Source organism: Panulirus ornatus, chromosome 46 (genome assembly GCF_036320965.1).
Source record: "Panulirus ornatus isolate Po-2019 chromosome 46, ASM3632096v1, whole genome shotgun sequence".
Classification (NCBI taxonomy): Eukaryota; Metazoa; Arthropoda; class Malacostraca; order Decapoda; family Palinuridae; genus Panulirus; species Panulirus ornatus.
In genome coordinates this window covers 23,325,040-23,348,578 of record NC_092269.1, presented here as the reverse complement: position 1 = coordinate 23,348,578, position 23,539 = coordinate 23,325,040, and the positions used below count along the sequence as shown (strand labels likewise).

General features: G+C 43.3%; 1 protein-coding gene across 1 annotated transcript in view; it reads right to left on the bottom strand.

Moving 5' to 3' along the window:
* LOC139763155 (glutamate receptor ionotropic, delta-1-like) overlaps positions 1 to 22,825 on the bottom strand; it is a 30,219-nt gene extending 7,394 nt beyond the window's left edge. The window contains exons 1-6 of the mRNA XM_071688861.1: positions 22,703 to 22,825; positions 4,438 to 4,603; positions 1,819 to 2,057; positions 1,349 to 1,533; positions 612 to 848; positions 208 to 386 (exon numbers count right to left, since the gene is read on the bottom strand). Of these exons, the coding sequence (XP_071544962.1) occupies positions 208 to 386; positions 612 to 848; positions 1,349 to 1,533; positions 1,819 to 2,057; positions 4,438 to 4,586 (989 nt within the window). The 5' untranslated portion in view covers positions 4,587 to 4,603; positions 22,703 to 22,825. The remainder of the gene's footprint in view (positions 1 to 207; positions 387 to 611; positions 849 to 1,348; positions 1,534 to 1,818; positions 2,058 to 4,437; positions 4,604 to 22,702) is intronic.
* Positions 22,826 to 23,539: the final 714 nt, after the last annotated feature.

Below are 23,539 nucleotides of genomic sequence, written 5' to 3'. Positions count from 1 at the left end.
CTTCCTATAGTTTCTCTGAAGAAAAGAGCCACACTAGAGTTGACCGTTATGATATGTGGAATTCCCTTCCTTCTCTCATCGTTCTCTCCTTCTATAGTCTGTCTACTGTTGACGATCAGGTCTAAAACACTAAAGGAGCTCTGATTACATATTCTCATTGCTTTTCCCATCACGCACGACCTCCATTATCACACTTAGTGTACATGCCTGATTCCCCAACCAAAAGCAGCTAAGACGGATATTCCGTTCCTGCTGATGTAGAAGGGTGTGTTGCCTGACGTGTCGGTGTAGCGAGAGGCAACGATGACAGTGATGTAGTTCTTGAAGTCTATCAGGGAGAAGCCACCCTGAGACACCTTCCGCAGGGCCTCGTCCGCTACAAGTACCTGGGGTTCAGGGAGTTTACTCACACCCAAGGTATTGCTGGTTCCTTAACTGTTAAACACTTTTCCTAAAACACAGGTAGTCATCTTGTGCGTTGGATGGCTTAGCTTGGAATCGTTTCTATGTGTGGATGTCGAGGAATGTATATTCCACCTGTACAATCTTTTTATGGACATAAATCACATATATTTCCATATAACATCAACAACATTGCTTAAAAGACTGACCTCCATTCCTTTATAAATCTGCTTCACCACCGGATCGGTGTGTTTGGAGAAGTATTCATAAGCTGCTCCTCTGTACAGCCAAGGTTCGGTGGCCCACCTCCAGCCGTCCTGATCCACCAGATCCTGGAAGCTATCGAGGGTTCCTGACCTTCCCTGGACGGTCAGGTGAGCGATTAAGGACGAGCGGAACCCTGTGGTGATGACCAGACAGAACACCAGCCACCATCCCACCAACAACTGCATACAGAGTAAAGATCCTGATTTGCCTCAGCATCAAGTTACTTACAGAATGTCCCAGACTGCAATGGTTCTCTCACACTCAGAATTCATATTGCCAGGATGTGAAGAACTCGACGAGTCGCTTTCATATCTAAAAACTGTCAGTAACTCTCATAATATCAACAGCCACTCTAACAGCTACTTCATATAGAGTAAATGTGATGATATACGTCAACCCACACCCTAACTACTTCAGCACATACAACACATATCATAAATAGACTGACCACTGATGCCAGCGCCCTTACAACTTGTACACACAACAGACTAACGGTGATAACCAAACAGAACAAGATCGAGGATTTGTTAGCATAGTTATCAAAGAATTATCAATAAGAAAACAAAGAAAAGTATAATTTGTGTCGAGAAACAAGTTATGACTGATGACGCTCACACATCATCAGGAGGGGATGAGGGCACAGTCAAGTCACTGAGTTACAGAACGAAGGAACGCTTACTCTTCCTGACATACTGACGGAGGGGTCAGATGGCGGCTGCTCCAGTAGGGCGCCCCAGCCGTACAGTAGGGCGGTGTTGAGCCTGACCCAACGCCCTCCAACTACCCATTGCCACACCCTCTGCAGCAGCCACAGGATCGCGCCCCACGCCACCACACTCACCACCAGCGCCAGCCACAGTTCACCTGATGGAGGAGGAAGGACACTAGATGAAAACATCTCACCCGTATGGGCGGGAGCGGTTTTAGAAACATCAGAATAACTGATGACATATTCCCTTTATCGTTACACATGAAATACATACTTGTATTCTTACATACACACACATATATGTATGTATACAGTATGAACACTATGAAGTCACAAGTAATTCATGCTTGCTAGGAAAGACGTGATGATAACCACTTCATTAAGGTCTTCGGACAACATGCATAAGTAATTAGTGTCAGACAAATTACCACCAAAGGTACCTGAAAAGGGCCTGATCAGTGCCAGATATTCAGGCAGTAGTGCAGGCTTCAGCGACGTGACCACCATGACGTCAGAGGGATACGCCCGGAGGTAGTCGACCACCTTGAGTCGTCCCGGTGTGGGCGCCACTATGGTGGAGAAATCCGACTCCTCGCGCTGTAGTTGGCCGATCATGCCGGTGAAGACGCCGTCCTGCTCGTCGCCAAAGGAGCGGTCAGGCTCAGCATAGATCTCGAAGCTGGTACGAAATGGGGAAATCTTTTATATGAACGCTCTCGACTTTGCATCTATGCATCCACAAGTAAGGTCGAGTGAATATCCTCATCATTGGGACACGTTATCTATTTCATGGGATTTGTTTATGGAAAATATATGGCAAACGTACGCTGGTTTTAGCTGCAAATTACATCCCCTAATCGTGTCTATTTAGGATGGAATAAAAATCAAAGAGAATGGAAAAAGAATTTATAAGAAACTAATTTGAGGTTGTCTCATATTTGCCTGTTTGACGCTAAAAGTTGGAGAGGTCATAGAATAAGGAGAAGATGAAATGTTAAAAGATTATCCTAAACACATTCCGTCGTTCATGAGAGAAAGAATCACTAAAAGGGGAAGAGATTTTGTGGCAGAATTCCTTAAAAGCAGCAACCAGTCACGTGCCTTGGGTCGAGCTTTGAATGACTGGAACACACAAAAACTTCACGGGAACAGTGGCTGATGATACCAGTGGAAGAGAGGAAGAGAGCAGCAACATCACAGCAGAAGGAAAGAGATTTTTCATTAAAGATGATACCAGTAAAGTTGATACAATAGAAGGTTTCTGATTACGTTCTGGCTAAATGAGAGGTAGAAGAAGAGGGGGGAATAAGGTTTTAGTAGAAGGAAAATGAAATTTCATTTCAGTAAATATAACCATCCCAGCCGGCAAAGCAGGATTGATCTCCAAGTTTGTTTATTTGAAGACAAAAGATAATCATTGAACCTCCTTTGATGATATAGGTGGCTTTTCATGAGGGAGATAGAAGATGGAAGTGATAGAGATATGACTGATTGGATGACGGAAAAGGGGCAGAATAGTGCATCACTAGTGGGAAGGTGTAGAAGGAAAAGAAAGGTTAGGTGTGCAAAAGGTTTGATCGTGACGGTCTGGGACTCGTGCTTGGTTTTTGATTTGTTTTTGCAATTGTTTAAATGGAAAAAGTGACCTTAGCCACAACGGCATTATTCCGAGAAGAGCTAGGGAAATATTTGTGGTCTACAAAGGATATCAGTAAGTGGATGCATGGAGAACGATTTCTAATGGCAGGAAGAGATACCTTGTAGGAGGAGCTGAAAATAATATATGAAACATAAAAAGTAATGTCATAAAGGGTAAAGATATTATTAGCCTAATGACTTTGAAATTGGGACACTCAAGAAAATTGGTAAAGCAAGCAGTACATTTTCTGTACTACAGTAAAAACAAATGCCACTCAGAGGGTTAATCATTGTCAAAAATGTAGTTAGATCTTTGATGGTGAAGACAAGAGGCATCCACGGACAGTTACTAAGAAAGTTGACAGATGGTATCTAACAGAGTGGAGTTGGTTCAGAAGGTGTTGCAATAGATGGATGCAGATGAGCAGTGTCAGTACAGGTGGCGTGGGTCCCCCTTGCTTGATATCAGTCAAAAGCCCTTTATCAACCTTCAGGAATATAGTCATGTGTGATATGTGCTCATGAGTGGCATGAGGCTTTTGTATAGCGAGTGTGTTTTTCTGGAGTGAGTTCCAATGGACCAAGGTTAGGTGGGACAATAAGATCAGTGAGGGGAATGTGACAACCTCTCTAGTGCTGATTCGTTACGCCAGTTATCTAAAGACATGAAACGTCTTTAACATTCACAGACATCTACGTGTAGGGTTGTGTATTCACTCGTCTATAAACAGTTATATGTACTACATTATATATGTATGTCTCCACTCATAACCTTACAATGGCTTCAACACTTTCCTTTTCTTTCCTTTCTGATATTTCTTCTCTCATCACCGCACTAGTTCATCTATCTGATCGATGTCCTCTCAGAACCACGCCCCGGCTTCTACCCTATGATCCATGCCCCAGTTCCTGTCCTCTGCTCTACATCTAAACTTTGATCGACATCCTAGTTATCTTTCCTTCTAATCTACACAACAGCTTCTTTCTTTTCCTTCTCAACCATATCTTTAACTTCCTATACTTGCTGTGTCATACTCTCTTCCCACCATCACATCTAGCCCTTACTACATCCCTTGACCTCATCTATCCCCTCCCCTATCTATCCTTACTCTGCTCTCCTCGTCTTTAGTTACATATCCCCAACACTGGCATCACTAACCTCTTCCCATTAAAGTTTATGTTAGAATCTACAATTTATCTTAAGCTTATACTTTTCCAACTCTTCCCTCGTCATGTATTTTCTCCTTTCCATCTGAATTGGTTTTTCTTCACTATAACATTACTGTTATAATTCCCTACATATTCACATCTGCTGTAGAATATTATGTATTCAAAATCAGTACTTTTCGATGATATGTAATTATTCATAATAATATCAGATTCAGATTCCTAGATATCACTACCACAAGAGTTTATCTTACGTAAAGTTTAGTGTCTCTGAGAAGGTGTTTATCAGTCTCATATCCAGCGAATCCCTGGTCGTCACTCTGTTGTTCTCCAGGCGGCTCTTACGATCGTAATCCATGTAAGGAAAGTACGGCACTGTCACGATCCTGAACTTATGACCCATGACATTCTGGAGCTGATCTGAGAGGATGAAATGATATAATCTTTTTGGATGGTCATTCTTTATATATATATATATATATATATATATATATATATATATATATATATATATATATATATATATATATATATATATATATATATATATATATATATATATATATATATATATATATATATATATATATATATATATATATATATATCCCATACCCCTGGGAATATGGGAAAAAGAATACTTCCCACGCATTCCTCACGTGTCGCAGAAGGCGACTAAAGGAGACGGAACCGGGGGGCCAGAAACCCTCCCCTCCTTGTATTTTAACTTTCTAAAAGGGGAAACAGAAGGAGTCAAGCGGGGAGTGCTCATCCTCCTCGAAGGCTCAAATTGGGGTGTCTAAATGTGTGTGGATGTAACCAAGATGAGAAAAAAGAAGAGATAGGTAGTATGTTTGTGGAAAGGAGCCTGGATGTTTTGGCTCTGAGAGAAACGAAGATCAAGAGTAAAGGGGAACATTGGTTTGGGAATGTCTTGGGAATAAAGTCAGGGGTTAGTGAGAGGACAAGAGCAAGGGAAGGAGTAGCACTACTCCTGAAACAGGAGTTGTGGGAGTATGTGATACAGTGCAGGAAAGTAAATCTTAGATTGATATGGGTAAAACTGAAAGTTGATGGAGAGAGATGAGTGATTATTGGTGCATATGCACCTGGGCATGAAAAGAAAGATCATGAGAGGCAAGTGCTCTGGGAGCAGCAGAATGAGTGTGTTAGTGGTTTTGATGAACAAGACCGGGTTATAGTGATGCGTGATTTGAATACAAAGGTGAGGAATGTGGCAGTCGAGGGAATATATGGTATACATTGGGTGTTCAGTGTTGTAAATGGAAATGGTGAAGAGCTTGTAGATTTATGTGCTGAAAAAGGACTGGTGATTGGGAATACCTGGTTTAAAAAGCGAGATATACATAAGTATACGAATGTAAGTAGGAGAGATGGCCAGAGAACGTTATTGGATTACGTGTTAATTGATAGGCGCGCGAAAGAGAGACTTTTGGATGTTAATGTGCTAAGAGGTGCAACTGGAGGGACGTCTGACCATTATCTTGTGGAGGCAAAGGTGAAGATTTGTAGGGGTTTTCAGAAAAGAAGAGACAATGAGGAGGTGAAGAGAGTGGTGAGAGTAAGTGAGTTTGGGAAGGAGACTTGTGTGAGGAAGTACCAGGAGAGACTGAGTACAGAATGGAAAAAGGTGAGAAGAAAGGAAGTAAGGGGAGTGGGGGAGGAATGGGATGTATTTAGGGAAGCAGTGATGGCTTGCGCAAAAGATGCTTGTGGCATGAGAAGCGTGGGAGGTGAGTTGATTAGAAAGGGTAATGAGTGGTGGGATGAAGATATAAGATTATTAGAGAAAGAGAAGAGAGAGGCATTTGGACGATTTTTGCAGGGTACAAAGGCAAATGAGTGGGAGAAAAGAGGGGAAATGAGAGTTGGGGTGAGAGAGTATCATTAAATTTTAGGGAAAATAAAAAGATGTTTTGGAAGGAGGTTATTAAATTGCGTAAGACAAGGGAGCAAATGGGAACTTTAGTGAAGGGGGCTAATGGGTAGGTGATAACAAGTAGTGATGATATGAGAAGGAGATGGAGTGAGTATTTTGAAGGATTGTTGAATGTGTTTGATGATAGAGTGGCAGATATAGGGTGTTTTGGTCGAGGTGGTGTGCAAAGTGAGAGGGTTAGGGAAAATGATTTGGTAAACAGAGAAGAGGTAGTAAAAGCTTTGCGGAAGATGAAAGCCGGCAAGGCAGCAGGTTTGGATGGTATTGCAGTGGAATTTATCAAAAAAGGGGGTGACTGTATTGCTGACTGGTTGGTAAGGTTATCTAATGAATGTATGACTCATGGTGAAGTGCCTGAGGATTGGCGGAATGCGTGCATAGTGCCATTGTACAAAGGCAAAGGGGATAAGAGTGAGTGCTCAAATTACAGAGGTATAAGTTTGTGAGTATTCCTGGGAAATTATATGAGAGGGTATTAATTGAGAGGGTGAAGGCATGTACAGATCATCAGACTGGGGAAGAGCAGTGTGGTTTCAGAAGTCGTAGAATATGTGTGGATCAGGTGTTTGCTTTGAGGAATGTATGTGAGAAATACATAGAAAAGCAAATGGATTTGTATGTAGCATTTATGGATCTGGAGAAGGAATATGATAGAGTTGATAGAGATGCTCTGTGGAAGGTATTAAGAATATATGGTGTGGGAGGCAAGTTGTCAGAAGCAGTGAAAAGTTTTTATCGAGGATGTTAGGCATGTGTATGTGTAGGAAGAGAGGAAAGAGAGGAAGAGAGGTTCTCAGTGAATGTAGGTTTGCAGCAGGGGTGTGTGAGGTCTCCATGGTTGTTAAATATGTTTATGGATGGGGTTGTTAGTGAGGTGAATGCAAGAGTTTTGGAAAGAGGGGCGAGTATGCAGTCGGTTGTGGATGAGAGAGCTTGAGAAGTGAGTCAGTTGCTGTTCACTGATGATACAGCGCTGGTGGCTGATTCACGTGAAAAACTGTAGAAGCTGGTGACAGAGTTTGGTAAAGTATGTGAAAGAAGAAAGTTAAGAGTAAATGTGAATAAGAGCAAGGTTATTAGGTACAGTAGGGTTGAGGGTCAAGTCAATTGGGAGGTAAGTTTGAATGGAGAAAAACATGTTTGAATGAATAGTGGTTCCAACATTGTTGTATGGCTGCGAGGCGTGGGCTATGGATTGAGTTGTGCGGAGGAGAGTGGATGTGCTGGAAATGAGATGTTTGAGGACAATATGTGGTGTGAGGTGGTCTGATCGAGTATTTAATGTAAGGGTAATAGAGATGCGTGGAAATAAAAAGAGCGTTGTTAATATAGCAGCAGAGGGTGTTTTGAAATGGTTTGGGTACATGGAGAGAATGAGTGAGGAAAGATTGACCAAGAGGATATATGTGTCGGAGTTGGAGGGAACGAGAAGTGGGAGAACAAATTGGAGGTGGGAAGATGGTGCGAAAAAGATTTTGAGTGATTGGGGCCTGAACATGCATGAGGGTGAAAGGCGTGCAAGGAATAGAGTGAATTGGAACGATGTGGTATACCGGGGTCGACGTGCTGTTAATGGATTGAATCAGGGCTTGTGAAGCGTCTGGGGTAAACCATGGAAAGTGTGTGGGTCCTGGATATGGAAAGGGAGCTGTGGTTTCGGTGCATTATTACACAACAGCTAGAGACTGAGTGTGAACGAATGGGGCCTTTGGTGTCTTTTCCTAGCGCTACCTCGCTACATGAGTGGGGAGGGGGTTGTTATTTCCATAGGTGGCGAGGGTGGCGGTGGGAAATAATAAAGATCAGTTGGCTGGAATGTGTAAATGGTTATATTTGTATTAGTATGGGTGTGTTGGTCTGATATATAGTTATGTGTACATTGAGTTGTTGAGTGGTTGTTTATTTGCTTTCGGGGGGCGTGTATGGATTTACTTGTGTGGTGGGGGCGGGTGGGGACCGTCTTGCGTCCTGTTTCCTTGCGCTACCTCGGCTAATCGGGGGGAGACAGCGACCAAAGCATTAATATATGATTTTTTAATGGAGGGTAGAGTGTGAGTGAGTGGGAGTGAGAGTGAGTGTGTGTGTGTTTGATTATTGTGTGTGTGAGTGTGTGTGTTTGTGTGTGAGTGTGTGTGTGTTTGGTGGGTGTGTGTTTGGAGTGTGTTTGTGGTGAGTGTGTGGTGTGTGTGTGTGTGTGTGGTGTGTGTTTGTGTGTGAGTGTGTTCAGTGTGACGGTGTGTGTGTGGGAGGGAGTGATGTTTTTGAGAGTGTGTGTGTGGTAGTGTGTGTGTGTGTGGGATAGTGTGTGATGTGTGTGTGTGAGTGAGTGAGAGCTGTGTGTGTGATTGTTGTGTGCCCAGGGGGGTGAGGGGTGGAAGGATTACAGTCCTCGTTTGGGAACTGCGTGTCGTTGTTGGCGTAGCAGTATTGGGGACGGGTGCGGGGGGATGGTATGCAGAAAAGGAGAGGGGGGGGGGTTGGGGACATTAAGAAGGAACAGTGCGGGGCCTAGGTGAGGTTATTCCTATAAGGCTCAGTACGCGGTGCGTAAACGCTACTCGCTATCGCGGAGAAATGGGCGAATTATGTTATGATAAAAAAAAAAAAAAAAAATATATAATATATATTATATTTCTCAATTTCTTTATTTTTCTTTGTCGTGTGTCCCGCGTTACCGAGGAGTGGTAGCGCAATAAAAGCAGGCGAAGAATGGCCCAACCCAAACCAAAATACACATGTATATACATAACGCGTTCTACTCGTAAATATACATTACTATAACAATCTCAACGTATACATATAATACCACACACAGGCATTGTACATATATACACATTGTGCATAATTCATACAATTTGCCTTTATTTCATTCCTATCACCACCTCGCATAACATGATTTAACTTACCACGCTCCCCCATCCTCGCGTGCGACGTGGTAGCGTGAGGGAAAAAAGACAACGAAGGCCCCCACTCGTTCACAACTCAGTCTCTAGCTGTCATTCTAATAATGCACCCACACCACCATCTTCCCTTTCCACATGCAGGCCCCACAGAACCTTACATGACGTTGACCCTAGACGCTTAACATGCCCTGGTTCAAACCATTTGACTGAACGTCGACCCCCGGGACTCCACATCGTTAAATTTCACTCTAGTACCTTGCACATCTGTCTCCCCCCGGATTTTCAGGCCCCGTTCCACTCAAAATCTTTGTATGTACTGGGGCTACTCCAATGTGGTGCTCCCAATTCTCCTGTGAAACTCAACCTCGGGGTCTCATATTTCTCATGGGGCATGCGGGCAGATAGATGGCGCGACTGGTGTCCTTAACTGAGCAATAACCTGCCTCCCGTCGGATCGCTCTGTACCAAAACAGCTGGTTTTGAAATCTATGCGAAGAGCGTACACGTACTGGACGTTCTCAATCAAACAACCGCATCACCTGAGTGGGTCAGATTTATAGACTCAGTTCCAGCATTCCACCCTTCTGCGCACATCTCTATCATAGCCCCTACGCCGTCGCCAAACCATGTAACATTGTTGAGAACCACAATTCCGTCAACCTACCCTTTTTTGCGTGCCAGAGTGTATGTTCGCGACCGCATCTATCGCGGCAGATCTCCCAGAATTTTCGCCCAATCACCCAGCCTATGATTCATTTCCGCTACCATAATTCCATCCGCTGCCAAATATCTAAACATCAAAAACACTTCACTTCCTCCAGTTTTTCTCCATTCAAACTTACGTCCCAATTGACTTGACCCTCACCCCTACTGTACCTAATAACCTTGCTCTTATTCACATTACTCTCTACTTTCTTCTTTCACACACTTTACCAAACTCAGTCGCCAGCTTCTCCAGTTTCTGACACGAGTCAGCCACCAGCGCTGTATCCTCAGCGAACAATTGACTCACTTCCCAAGCTCTCTCATCCATTACAGACTGCATACTTGCCCCTCTTTCTACAACTCTTGCATTCAATTCCCTAACACTGCCATCCATAAACAAATTAAACAACCATGGAGACATTACACACCCCTGCCGCAAACCTACATTCACTGAGAACGAATCACTTTCCTCTCCTCCTACAAGCACACATGCCTCACATCCCCGAAAAACCTTTCACTGCTTCTAACAACTTGCCTCCCACACCATATATTCTTAATACCTTCCACAGAGATCTCTTCAACTCTTTCCATATGGCCTTCTCCAGATCCATAAATGCTACATTAGAAATCCATTCGCTTTTTGTAAAAGTATTTTCTCACATACAGTCTTCAAAGCAAACACCTGATTCCACACATCTCTACCACTTTCCTGAAACCACTAGGCTTTCCAATTTGATATCTGTACATGACTTCACCCGCTCAATCTGTACCCCCTCCCATATGTTGTCCAAAGAAATGCTGAAACGTATGCCTCGGTATTGGAGCTACTCTCCTGTGTGCCCTGGGGCGGGGGGTCGTAGGGGTCGTGGATTTCTGGACGAAAATGACGCTGGAACCGCTCAATGTTGCATCTCACTCTGGTGTATTACTCGGTTACCATTCCGATGGTCAATATATATTTGCTCCAACGTGGTGGTAATAAATTCGACTTGCTTTACCTTCAAATCCCGCTGCCTGGACAGGCGTGCAGTTGAAGGACTCTTTGAGGGGTCGTCGCGGTGAGCGGGGGTACTTTGACGGGGGGAAGTCCCGGCTCTAGTTGGATCAACACCGCGACTAAACACCCGAGGTGCATAGAGCGCAGACTTTTTTTTATGGATTATTAAGGGATTATGTAGATAGAAGGAGAAGGAGATAAGGAGCTACTAGTAGGGGGTGCTAAGAAAATTTTTTAAAAAGGCTAGGTCTGAGCAATGGGGGGTACGGGACGGTATATAGGGCGGGTAAGACGGAATTTTCAGGGGGGGTGGGAGAAAGTTTTGGGTTGAGTAGCCGCGCTACCAATAGCGATGGGGACCGTGGGGGATTCAGCTGGGCACTTGGGAGGGTGACGAAGGAAGTGGGAGGGGTTTATGCGGAAGGGGTTTATTGAGAAAGAGCTGGTGCTGTAGTGCCCGGATTTTTTGCGGAATTTGGAGGCAGCGCGGACGAGGGGGGCTAGTTGTTCAGGTAGGCGGGCTGAATAAATCGATGTGCAGGGAGTTGCGGACCATAAGCCAATAGAGGCGCACCCAAATGGAATGTCCGATTGAGGGGGATATTGACAGGCTCGGCGGACAGTATGTCTGCCAATGGCAGTATCCCCACGAACAGGGTTCCGGAGGTGGGGGATTTAAGGGGGCATGGTTCGGTTCAGTCTCTAATGGGTCGGCCGCAATCATGGATAAGGACCTAGAGCTAGGTAAGGATAATAGCGAGAGATCCTTCTTGAGGGTGAGGGGAGGGTTTCAGCTATTTGGGGCACATTTCGAGTTTCAACAGATTATTGTGCTTGACCCTTCCCTCATGGTGCACCGGGCTAGCTATGGGAACTGCATTTTTGGAGAGCGTGAGAAGAAGACGTAGCGAGTTCTGGCTCCTGAATTGTTAGAGGAGAGGGAATGCATAGCAGTCGGGATGTCGGTTTAGGTGGGTGTGCGGAGGGGTATACTGGTTCTACCTGGTCCTACCAGGCCTTGTAAATGCACATAAATCTCACAAACTCTTCATTTCCATTTACATCACTGGAACACCCCTGTATTCCAATTAATTCTCGCAACTGCACCAAAATGACTCACCTTTGCTTCATATGTACACATCTACTTTTACCAGGTCGTTTTTTGGGCAGCAATACCATGATTCAGTAATTCAGTGACTCACATTTACTGGGCAGAGCTGTGTGAGGGCGGCGCAGGGCAAGGTGCTGGTAGGTTCTTGTATGGGTCACTGAGAGCACCAGCAACCTTCTGGTTGACAATGTGCCTTGAGTGATAGGTAGGGCGGTATAGGGCAGGGTGGTCGGGAGGAGAACATACGCCAAGCTCTTCAGGGGGCTGGTTGGTGGGCGTCGCGAGACCGGGACAGGCGACGCGTTAGATACATGGGTAGGGGTAAGAAATAACTTTTATGGACACTTTGATAGAGGCCAAGGGACCCGTGGTGAGGCGGGATATCGCGGTGACATAACTGGAAAGGTCAGGGCGCATAAATGTGGTGGGAGTCTTTAGGGGGGATTCTTGGGTGAAATCGTATCATAGGGCTTACACCTCAATCTGCGCTTCGAGGTGTTTTGAGCTACTCTCCAGCATGACTCCGAGGTGGGGGCAAGGGGAGATTGTGTTTGAGTGTGTGTGATAGTGATGTGTGTGTGAGTGTGTGTTGTGTGTGAGTTTTTGATTGTATTCTGAGTGTGTGTTTGAGAGTGTGTGATAGAGAGTGTGGTTTGCATTTTTAGATTGTTTGTAGGGGGATGAGTGAGTGTGAGTGTGTGAGGTTATTGTGTGAGAGTTTGTGAGTGTGTGTTTTTGGGGGTTCAGCGCGCGGCATCGCGCGCGCTCTCTCTTCTCTCCTCGCTACTCTCTCGTTCTCTCTTCTCTCTCTCTCTTCTCTTCTCTCTCTCTCCTCTCGCTCTCTCTCTCCTCTCTCTCTCTTTATATATATTTATTATATATATAATATATATATATATAATATATATATATACATATATATATATAGATTATTATTTATTTATTTGCTTCTGTCGCCGCTGTCTCCAGGGTGGGAAACATGACAGAACGCGTAGAAGAAATGGCTCTAACCGCGCCACCCCCCAATACACATTGTACTAACCCCGCTTTGTGCTATACATACACGATTCGCGACTTCCGCTACACACGCAAAATATACTTACCTATTACACTCAATGTACACATATTATTACAAACTCAAGGGGACATCATCACATTTATACCCATTTATGCACACTTTCCACACCTGTCTGCCTTTATTCATTTCCCATCGCCACCTCGCCACACATGGAAAGTATTTCAGTATTACCATTCCCCTCGCCCCACTCATATAGAAAGATCGAGACTGAAGACGCATGAACTGTCTTGGCACTAGATTGCGTCAACTCAAAGCTCCTGGAAAATAACACTCTGCAGCATCCCCTTGATATCCACTCAATGCACTAGGCTCAACAACAAGCAGATGTCCGATATTTATGGATGTTGTCATTCCCCAATAAGGACCGAATTCAAACCTTCTTGACACCATGCCATTTAACGTAAACCAGGCGCCGTTGTACATGATAATACGTTATACACATTCAATACTTGTCGCCTCAATCCCAATTCAACTCTATTCATTTGCGCCCCGCCGTTTTATACCTTCGCACATATGATATCGCTACTCAAAAAGCTCTTTTTTGTCCACACTATCGCATTTTGTTCTTAGGTCTTCGCACTTCTCCTCGTTTCCCTCCACCTCAGACACCTATATCCTCTTGGTAATCTTTCCTCATCATTCTCTCCATGTGACCAAAACCATTTCAAAACACCCCCTGTCTACTCCCTCAACAACGCTCTTTTTATTTCCACACATCTCTCTTACCCTTACATTACTTACTCGATCAAACCACCTCATACTACACATTGTCCTCAAACATCTCATTTCCAGCACATCCACCCTCCTGCGCACAACTCTATCCATAGTCCACGCCTCGCAACCATACAACATTGTTGGAACCACTATTCCTTCAAACATACCAATTTTTGCTTTCCAAGATAATGTTCTCGACTTCCACACACTCTTCAAGGCTTCCAGGATTTTCGCCCCCTCCCCCACCCAATGATTCACTTCCGCTTCCATGGTTCCATCCGCTGCCAGATCCACTCCCAGATATCTAAAACACTTTACTTTCTGCTGTTTTTCTCCACTCAAACTTACCTCTCAATTGACTTGACCCTCAACCCTACTATACCTAATAACCTTGCTCTTATTCACATTTACTCTTAACTTTCTTCTTTCACACACTTTACCAAACTCAGTCACAAGCTTCTGCAGTTTCTCACATGAATCAGCCACCAGCGCTATATCATCAGCGAACAACAACTGACTCACTTACCAAGCTCTCTCATCCACAACAGACTTCATATTTGCCCCTTTTTCCAAAATTCTTGCATTCACCTCCCTAACAACCTCATCCATAAACAAATTAAACAACCATGGAGACATCACACACCCCTGCCGCAAACCTACATTCACTGAGAACCAATCATTTTCCTCTCTTCCTACACGTACACATGCCTTACATCCTCGATAAAAACTTTTCACTGCTTCTAACAACTTGCCTTCCACACCATATATTCTTAATACCTTCCACAGAGCACCTCTATGAACTCTATCATATGCCTTCTCCAGATCCATAAATGCTACATACAAATCCATTTGCTTTTCTAAGTATTTCTCACATACATTCTTCAAAGCAAACACCTGATCCACACATCCTCTACCACTTCTGAAACCACACAGCTCTTCCCCAATCGGATGCTCTGTACATGCCTTCACCCTCTCAATCAATACCCTCCCGTATAATTTACCAGGAATACTCAACAAACTTATACCTCTGTAATTTGAGCACTCACTCTTATCCCCTTTGCCTTTGTACAATGGCACTATGCACGCATTCCGCCAATCCTCAGGCACCTCACCATGAGTCATACATACATTAAATAACCTTACCAACCAGTCAACAATACAGTCACCCCCTTTTTTAATAAATTCCACTGCAATACCATCCAAACCTGCTGCCTTGCCGGCTTTCATCTTCCGCAAAGCTTTTACTACCTCTTCTCTGTTTACCAAATCATTTTCCCTAACCCTCTCACTTTGCACACCACCTCGACCAAAACACCCTATATCTGCCACTTTATCATCAAACACATTCAACAAACCTTCAAAATACGCACTCCATCTCCTTCTCACATCACCACTACGTGTTATCACCTCCCCATTTGCGCCCTTCACTGAAATTCCCATTTGCTCCCTTGTCTTACGCACTTTATTTACCTCCTTCCAGAACATATTTTTATTCTCCCTGAAATTTAATGATACTCTCTCACCCCAACTCTCATTTGCCCTTTTTTTTTCACCTTTTGCACCTTTCTCTTGACCTCCTGTCTCTTTCTTTTATACATCTCCCACTCAATTCCATTTTTTCCCTGCAAAAATCGTCCAAATGCCTCTCTCTTCTCTTTCACTAATACTCTTACTTCTTCATCCCACCACTCACTACCCTTTCTAATCAACCCACCTCCCACTCTTCTCATGCCACAAGCATCTTTTGCGCAAATCATCACTGATTCCCTAAATACATCCCATTCCTCCCCCACTCCCCTTACTTCCTTTCTTCTCACCTTTTTCCATTCTGTACTCAGTCTCTCCTGGTACTTCCTCACACAAGTCTCCTTCCCAAGCTCACTTACTCTCACCACCCTCTTCACCCAAACATTCACTCTTCTTTTCTGAAAACCCATACAAATCTTCACCTTAGCCTCCACAAGATAATGATCAGACATCCCTCCAGTTGCACCTCTCAGCACATTAACATCCAAAAGTCTCTCTTTCGCACGCCTGTCAATTAACACGTAATCCAATAACGCTCTCTGGCCATCTCTCCTACTTACATAAATATGCTTATGTATATCTCGCTTTTTAAACCAGGTATTCCCAATCATCAGTCGTTTTTCAGCACATAAATCTACAAGCTCTTCACCATTTCCATTTACAACACTGAACACCCCATGTATACCAATTATTCCCTCAACTGCCACATTACTCACCTTTGCATTCAAATCACCCATCACTATAACCCGGTCTCGTGCATCAAAACCACTAACACACTCATTCAGCTGCTCCCAAAACACTTGCCTCTCATGATCTTTCTTCTCATGCCCAGGTGCATATGCACCAATAATCACCCATCTCTGTCCATCATCTTTCAGTTTTACCCATATTAATCGAGAATTTACTTTCTTACATTCTATCACATACTCCCACAACTCCTGTTTCAGGAGTACTGCTACTCCTTCCCTTGCTCTTGTCCTCTCACTAACCCCTGACTTTACTCCCAAGACATTCCCAAACCACTCTTCCCCTTTACCCTTGAGCTTCGTTTCACTCAGAGCCAAAACATCCAGGTTCCTTTCCTGAAACATACTACCTATCTCTCCTTTTTTCACATCTTTGTTACATCCACACACATTTAGGCACCCCAATCTGAGCCTTCGAGGAGGATGAGCACTCCCCGCGTGATTCCTTCTTCTGTTTCCCATTTTAGAAAGTTAAAAAAATACAAGGAGGGGAGGATTTCTGGCCCCCCGCTCCCGTCCCCTCTAGTCGCTTTCTACGACACGCGAGGAATGCGTGGGAAGTATTCTTTCACCCCTATCCCCAGGGATAATATATATATATATATATATATATATATATATATATATATATATATATATATATATATATATATATATATATATATATATATATATATATATATATATATATATATATATATATATATATATATATATATATATATATATATATATATATATATACACACATACACACACATACACATACATACGCACATATATACACACACACACATACATATATATACATATGAAAAATGTAAGAAACAATTTAGAAAACTGAAACTTCTAACTTGAAATGAATGAAAAAATGAATGTCACATAATGGTTCAACCTCTGGCTATGGAAAAAGGAAATGTATAATTTATTTACACAAACGTCAATAGAAGCTTTCATCAATTTAACCACTGTATCAATAAGCTTCAATGTCTAAGCTACATTTTTTGTGTGAGGCGTCGTCGCTCGCGCTGGGCATTGCGACAGAAGGAGGGTAGGATAGGCTTGCATGCCACCTCTCACACCGCCTTCCCTCGCTCCTATACAAAGAATTAGTAGCATTTTCTGTGAAGTGGTTGGTGCCAGCGTTTCGCTGAAGTGTTTTTGACATTTCGTAAAGCTGAAAATGAGGCCAGGTGAGGATTCCACTGCGAACACTAAGCATTCAGACATACCAGCATTGTTCGTTCAAAGATTTTTTTTTCATTTTAGTTTTCTAAGCCAGTGAACTTATCTTAAATGGTTATATAAAGATAAAAGGGAAAGAAAGACTATCTGTCGTGCATCTAGACCATCACACAGCCACCATAATGTTTTATTTTGATTGGTAACAACAGAATGGTGGTCCAACAGAGGAGTGGCTGGAGCTGTCCATCCCTACATAATGAATCCTCTTGGGGAGACAGAAGTTGTAGCAGTATTCCACTTCCATTTCCTCTTGTCTTCTACATAAGTGTGGTGAAGATGTGGTTTGGTATCGTCTCCCATCTGCCATTTGGACCCTTCGTTAAAGCGATACCAGTTTGCATCAGCCTTCACTCCTGCCTGCAGTAGCATGCTTTCCGACATGTTTCATGAGCTCCTCTTCGCCAACGGAACTACCTTGGCCCACCAGTGATGCTACTACGTTTGTGAATCAAGAACCATTGCAACACAAACCTCGCCAGGTCTCAGAGCTCGTTAAGTGGGCGTGATAGTGACAGTATGGATAACGAGGTCACACTGTCCAAGATGGATGTTGTCCTGTCCTTTGTATTAGAGGGTTATCGTCAGCTGGACGAGCGGGTCGCGGTGTGTGTTGATCTCTGTGTTTGTCGAGAAGTATATTCAAACTGGGCTGCTGTGGGAAACACCTGGTTGTGTGGAAGTGCGCAGAAAACATGTCCTGAGAACAGACTGAGTCAGCATTGTAACAAAATCAGCAACTTCGAATCTTCAACATACAGAGGTTTCGAGAACGAGTCCTTACCAGTTGCAACCTCTTTGTCCATCGGCTCCGTGAGGGGATCGGATCTCTAGGACGTGAGTCAGAGGATCATCTCGTCCCCATCACATCATTCAGAGCGATACCAGTTGGCATCAGCCTTCACTCCTGCCTGCAGTAGCATGCTTTCCGACATGTTTCATGGGCTCCTCTTCGCCAACAGAACTACCTTGGCCCACCAGTGATGCTACTACGTTTGTGAATCAAGAACCGTTGCAACACAAACCTCGCCAGGTGGTAGACTGTCCCGCAGTGTATCGAGACAGACTTCCCCAGAACTTTTTTAAAGGGGATGTAAATGTTTATAGTTGTGTTACTGGAGTGATAGTTTTCATACATGCTGCTTTGACAAGAAAATAGTGAAATTGGAAATATATATATATATATATATATATATATATATATATATATATATAGGCCCCGATCACACAAAATCTTTTTCACTCCATCTTTCCACCTCCAATTTGGTCTCCCTCTTCTCCTCGTTCCCTCCACCTCCGACACATATATTCTCTTGGTCAATCTTTCCTCACTCATTCTCTCCATGTGCCCGAACCATTTCAAAACACCCTCTTCTGCTCTCTCAACCACGCTCTTTTTATTTCCACACATCTCTCTTACCCTTACGTTACTTACTCGATCAAACCACCTCACACCACACATTGTCCTCAAACATCTCATTTCCAGCACATCCATCCTCCTGCGCACAACTCTATCCATAGCCCACGCCTCGCAACCATACAACATTGTTGGAACCACTATTCCTTCAAACATACCCATTTTTGCTTTCCGAGATAATGTTCTCGACTTCCACACATTCTTCAGGGCTCCCAGAATTTTCGCCCCCTCCCCCACCCTATGATCCACTTCCGCTTCCATGGTTCCATCCGCTGCCAGATCCACTCCCAGATATCTAAAACACTTCACTTCCTCCAGTTTCTCTCCATTCAAACTCACCTCCCAATTGACTTGACCCTCAACCCTACTGTACCTAATAACCTTGCTCTTATTCACATTTACTCTTAACTTTCTTCTTTCACACACTTTACCAAACTCAGTCACAAGCTTCTGCAGTTTCTCACATGAATCAGCCACCAGCGCTGTATCATCAGCGAACAACAACTGACTCACTTCCCAAGCTCTCTCATCCCCAACAGACTTCATACTTGCCCCTCTTTCCAAAACTCTTGCATTCACCTCCCTAACAACCCCATCCATAAACAAATTAAACAACCATGGAGACATCACACACCCCTGCCGCAAACCTACATTCACTGAGAACCAATCACTTTCCTCTCTTTCTACACGTACACATGCCTTACATCCTCGATAAAGACTTTTCACTGCTTCTAACAACTTGCCTCCCACACCATATATTCTTAATACCTTCCACAGAGCATCTCTATCAACTCTATCATATGCCTTCTCCAGATCCATAAATGCTACATACAAATCCATTTGCTTTTCTAAGTATTTCTCACATACATTCTTCAAAGCAAACACCTGATCCACACATCCTCTACCACTTCTAAAACCACACTGCTCTTCCCCAATCTGATGCTCTGTACATGCCTTCACCCTCTCAATCAATATCCTTCCATATAATTTACCAGGAATACTCAACAAACTTATACCTCTGTAATTTGAGCACTCACTCTTATCCCCTTTGCCTTTGTACAATGGCACTATGCACGCATTCCGCCAATCCTCAGGCACCTCACCATGAGTCATACATACATTAAATAACCTTACCAACCAGTCAACAATACAGTCACCCCCTTTTTTAATAAATTCCACTGCAATACCATCCAAACCTGCTGCCTTGCCGGCTTTCATCTTCCGCAAAGCTTTCACTACCTCTTCTCTGTTTACCAAATCATTTTCCCTAACCCTCTCACTTTGCACACCACCTCGACCAAAACACCCTATATCTGCCACTCTATCATCAAACACATTCAACAAACCTTCAAAATACTCACTCCATCTCCTTCTCACATCACCACTACTTGTTATCACCTCCCCATTTGCGCCCTTCACTGAAGTTCCCATTTGCTCCCTTGTCTTACGCACTTTATTTACCTCCTTCCAGACATCTTTTTATTCTCCCTAAAATTTAATGATACTCTCTCACCCCAACTCTCATTTGCCCTTTTTTTCACCTCTTGCACCTTTCTCTTGACCTCCTGTCTCTTTCTTTTATACATCTCCCACTCAATTTCATTTTTTCCCTGCAAAAATCGTCCAAATGCCTCTCTCTTCTCTTTCACTAGTACTCTTACTTCTTCATCCCACCACTCACTACCCTTTCTAATCTACCCACCTCCCACTCTTCTCATGCCACAAGCATCTTTTGCGCAATCCATCACTGATTCCCTAAATACATCCCATTCCTCCCCCACTCCCCTTACTTCCATTGTTCTCACCTTTTTCCATTCTGCACTCAGTCTCTCCTGGTACTTCCTCACACAAGTCTCCTTCCCAAGCTCACTTACTCTCACCACCCTCTTCACCCCAAAAAAGGAAAGATAGGTAGTATGTTTGAGGAAAGTAACCTGGATGTTTTGGCTCTGAGTGAAACGAAGCTAAAGGGTAAAGGGAAGGAGTGGTTTGGGAATGTCTTGGGAGTAAAGTCAGGGGTTAGTGAGAGGACAAGAGCAAGGTAATGAGTAGCACTACTCCTGAATCAGGAGTTGTGGGAGTATGTGATAGAGTGTAAGAAAGTAAATTCTAGATTGATATGGGTAAAACTGAAAGTTGAGGGAGAGAGATGGGTGATTATTGGTGCATATGCACCTGGGCATGAGAAGAAAGATCATGAGAGGCAAGTGTTTTGGGAGCAGCTGAATGAGTGTGTTAGTGGTTTTGATGCAAAAGACCGGGTTATAGTGATGGGTGATTTGAATGCAAAGGTAAGTAATGTGGCAGTTGAGGGAATAATTGGTATACATGGAGTGTTCAGTGTTGTAAATGGAAATGGTGAAGAGCTTGCAGATTTATGTGCTGAAAGAGGACTGGTGATTGGGAATACCTGGTTTAAAAAGCGAGATATACATAAGTATACGTATGTAAGTAGGAGAGATGGCCAGAGAGCGTTATTGGATTACGTGTTAATTGATAGACGCACGAAAGAGAGACTTTTGTATGTTAATGTGCTGAGAGGTGCAACTGGAGGGATGTCTGATCATTATCTTGTGGAGGCGAAGATGAAGATTTGTGGGGGTTTTCAGAAAAGAAGAGAGGATGTTGGGGTGAAGAGAGTGGTGAGAGTAAGTGAGCTTGGGAAGGAGACTTGTGTGAGGAAGTACCAGGAGAGACTGAGTGCAGAATGGAAAAAGGTGAGAACAATGGAAGTAAGGGGAGTGGGGGAGGAATGGGATGTATTTAGGGAATCAGTGATGGATTGCGCAAAAGATGCTTGTGGCATGAGAAGCGTGGGAGGTGGGTTCATTAGAAAAGGTAGTGAGTGGTTGGATGAAGAAGTAAGATTATTAGTGAAAGAGAAGAGAGAGGCATTTGAACAATTTTTGCAGGGGAAAAATGCAAATGAGTGGGAGATGTATAAAAGAAAGAGGCAGGAGGTCAAGAGAAGGGTGCAAGAGGTGAAAAAGAGGGCAAATGAGAGTTGGGGTGAGAGAGTATCATTAAATTTCAGGGAGAATAAAAAGGTGTTTTGGAAGGAGGTAAATAAAGTGCGTAAGACAAGGGAGCAAATGGGAACTTCAGTAAAGGGGGCTAATGGGGAGGTGATAACAAGTAGTGGTGATGTGAGAAGGAGATGGAGTGAGTATTTTGAAGGTTTGTTGAATGTGTTTGATGATAGAGTGGCAGATGTGGGGTGTCTTGGTCGAGGTGGTGTGCAAAGTGAGAGGGTTAGGGAGAATGATTTGGTAAATAGAGAAGAGGTTGTAAAAGCTTTACATAGCCAGCTGATAGCGTTTTACCGAACCTAACTGTACAACGCGGAGTTATATGAATACGAATAAAGTGCATATGAACGCGCACCTTCATAGAACATACAAACCTCCAACAGCCAGGTTCGAACCCGGGACCCCTGTGCAAGAGGGTGGCATGCTAACCGCTATACACTTTATTCGTATTCATATACCTCCGCGTCGTACAGTTAGGTTCTGTAAAACGCTATCAGCTGGCTATGGTCGCCTGTTGGAAAATAGCCGGTATAGACCCCGTTGCTCACCATTGCGAGACGAAGGGTATTCGAGTACTTAGTATTCGAATAGTTGTTTCCTATTAGCCAGGCCCATAGCCTAGCGGTTAGAATGCCTGCCTCTTGCACAGGGGTCCCGGGTTCGATCCTGGCTGTTGGAGGTTTCAATGATATATATATATATATATACATATATATATATGTATATATATGTATATATATATATATATATATATATATATATATATATATATATATATATATATATATATATATATATATATATATATATACAGACATATACATATATACATATTCATACTTGCAGCCCTTATCCATTCCCGTCACTATCCTACCACACAGGAAACAGCATCACCCTCCCCTACTTCCCCCCACCAGCGAGGTAGCGCCAGTTAAAGACAAAAAAGGCCACATGATTTCATACACAGTCGGAAAGTATAATGTTTAAAATTCTATTATTCATGTTAACCGACAGACGTTAATAATCGTTATCAGTAAGAAGAAATAGAACCGATATCATCTCATTGCTAAGGTGTGTTCATCATCCTCACTAGAGAAGAAGTTATCGTTGGTGTGGAGAGCTGAGGTCAGGCTCCATGTGTTGATGAACTGGACGTCCGCCTCCCCGTGGTTGCAGTAGAGACACTTCTTGTACACCCACACACGATCGCCCACTCCTGTCCGACAACACGGATGATTTAGTTTCCATCTCCTCTGACGTCACATATTCTTTCGTAATCAAAATATTGATAAGAATATCTATAAAGAGAGAAAAACAGGCAGGAAGACAGAGCCGTGAAGGACGACTCTACCAACGGGATGGTTCTTTAGTGTGAATGCAACAGAATCAGTTTGAGAGACTTGCCATCCGAAGGTGCATGAAACCAGCAAAGACTCATTACGTATATTCGTCAATGTTAGGTGTCAGTGACTCTTCTGCTGGCAACCTTCAACATTACAATAATTCATCATGCTGAACTATCTTCTCACAAATTATTTATTCATCATTTCTTGTTTATCAGTACATCGTGATGAGTAATATGTCAGAGTACATTTTGCAAACATATTCATGAAGATAAACTTCAAAACTACAAAATTAGTTACCGGAGAAAATAATAAAATACAACAAGTCGATATGTTTCAATTCGCCCATATTCACATATTCAATCAATTTGTATTATTTCCTATATCATCATAGATTCACACACACACACACACACACACACACACACACACACACACACACACACACACATTTTTTTTTTTTTTGCTTTGTCGCTGTCTCCCGCGTTTGCGAGGTAGCGCAAAGAAACAGACGAAAGAAATGGCCCAACCCACCCCCATACACATGTATATACATACGTCCACACACGCAAATATACATACCT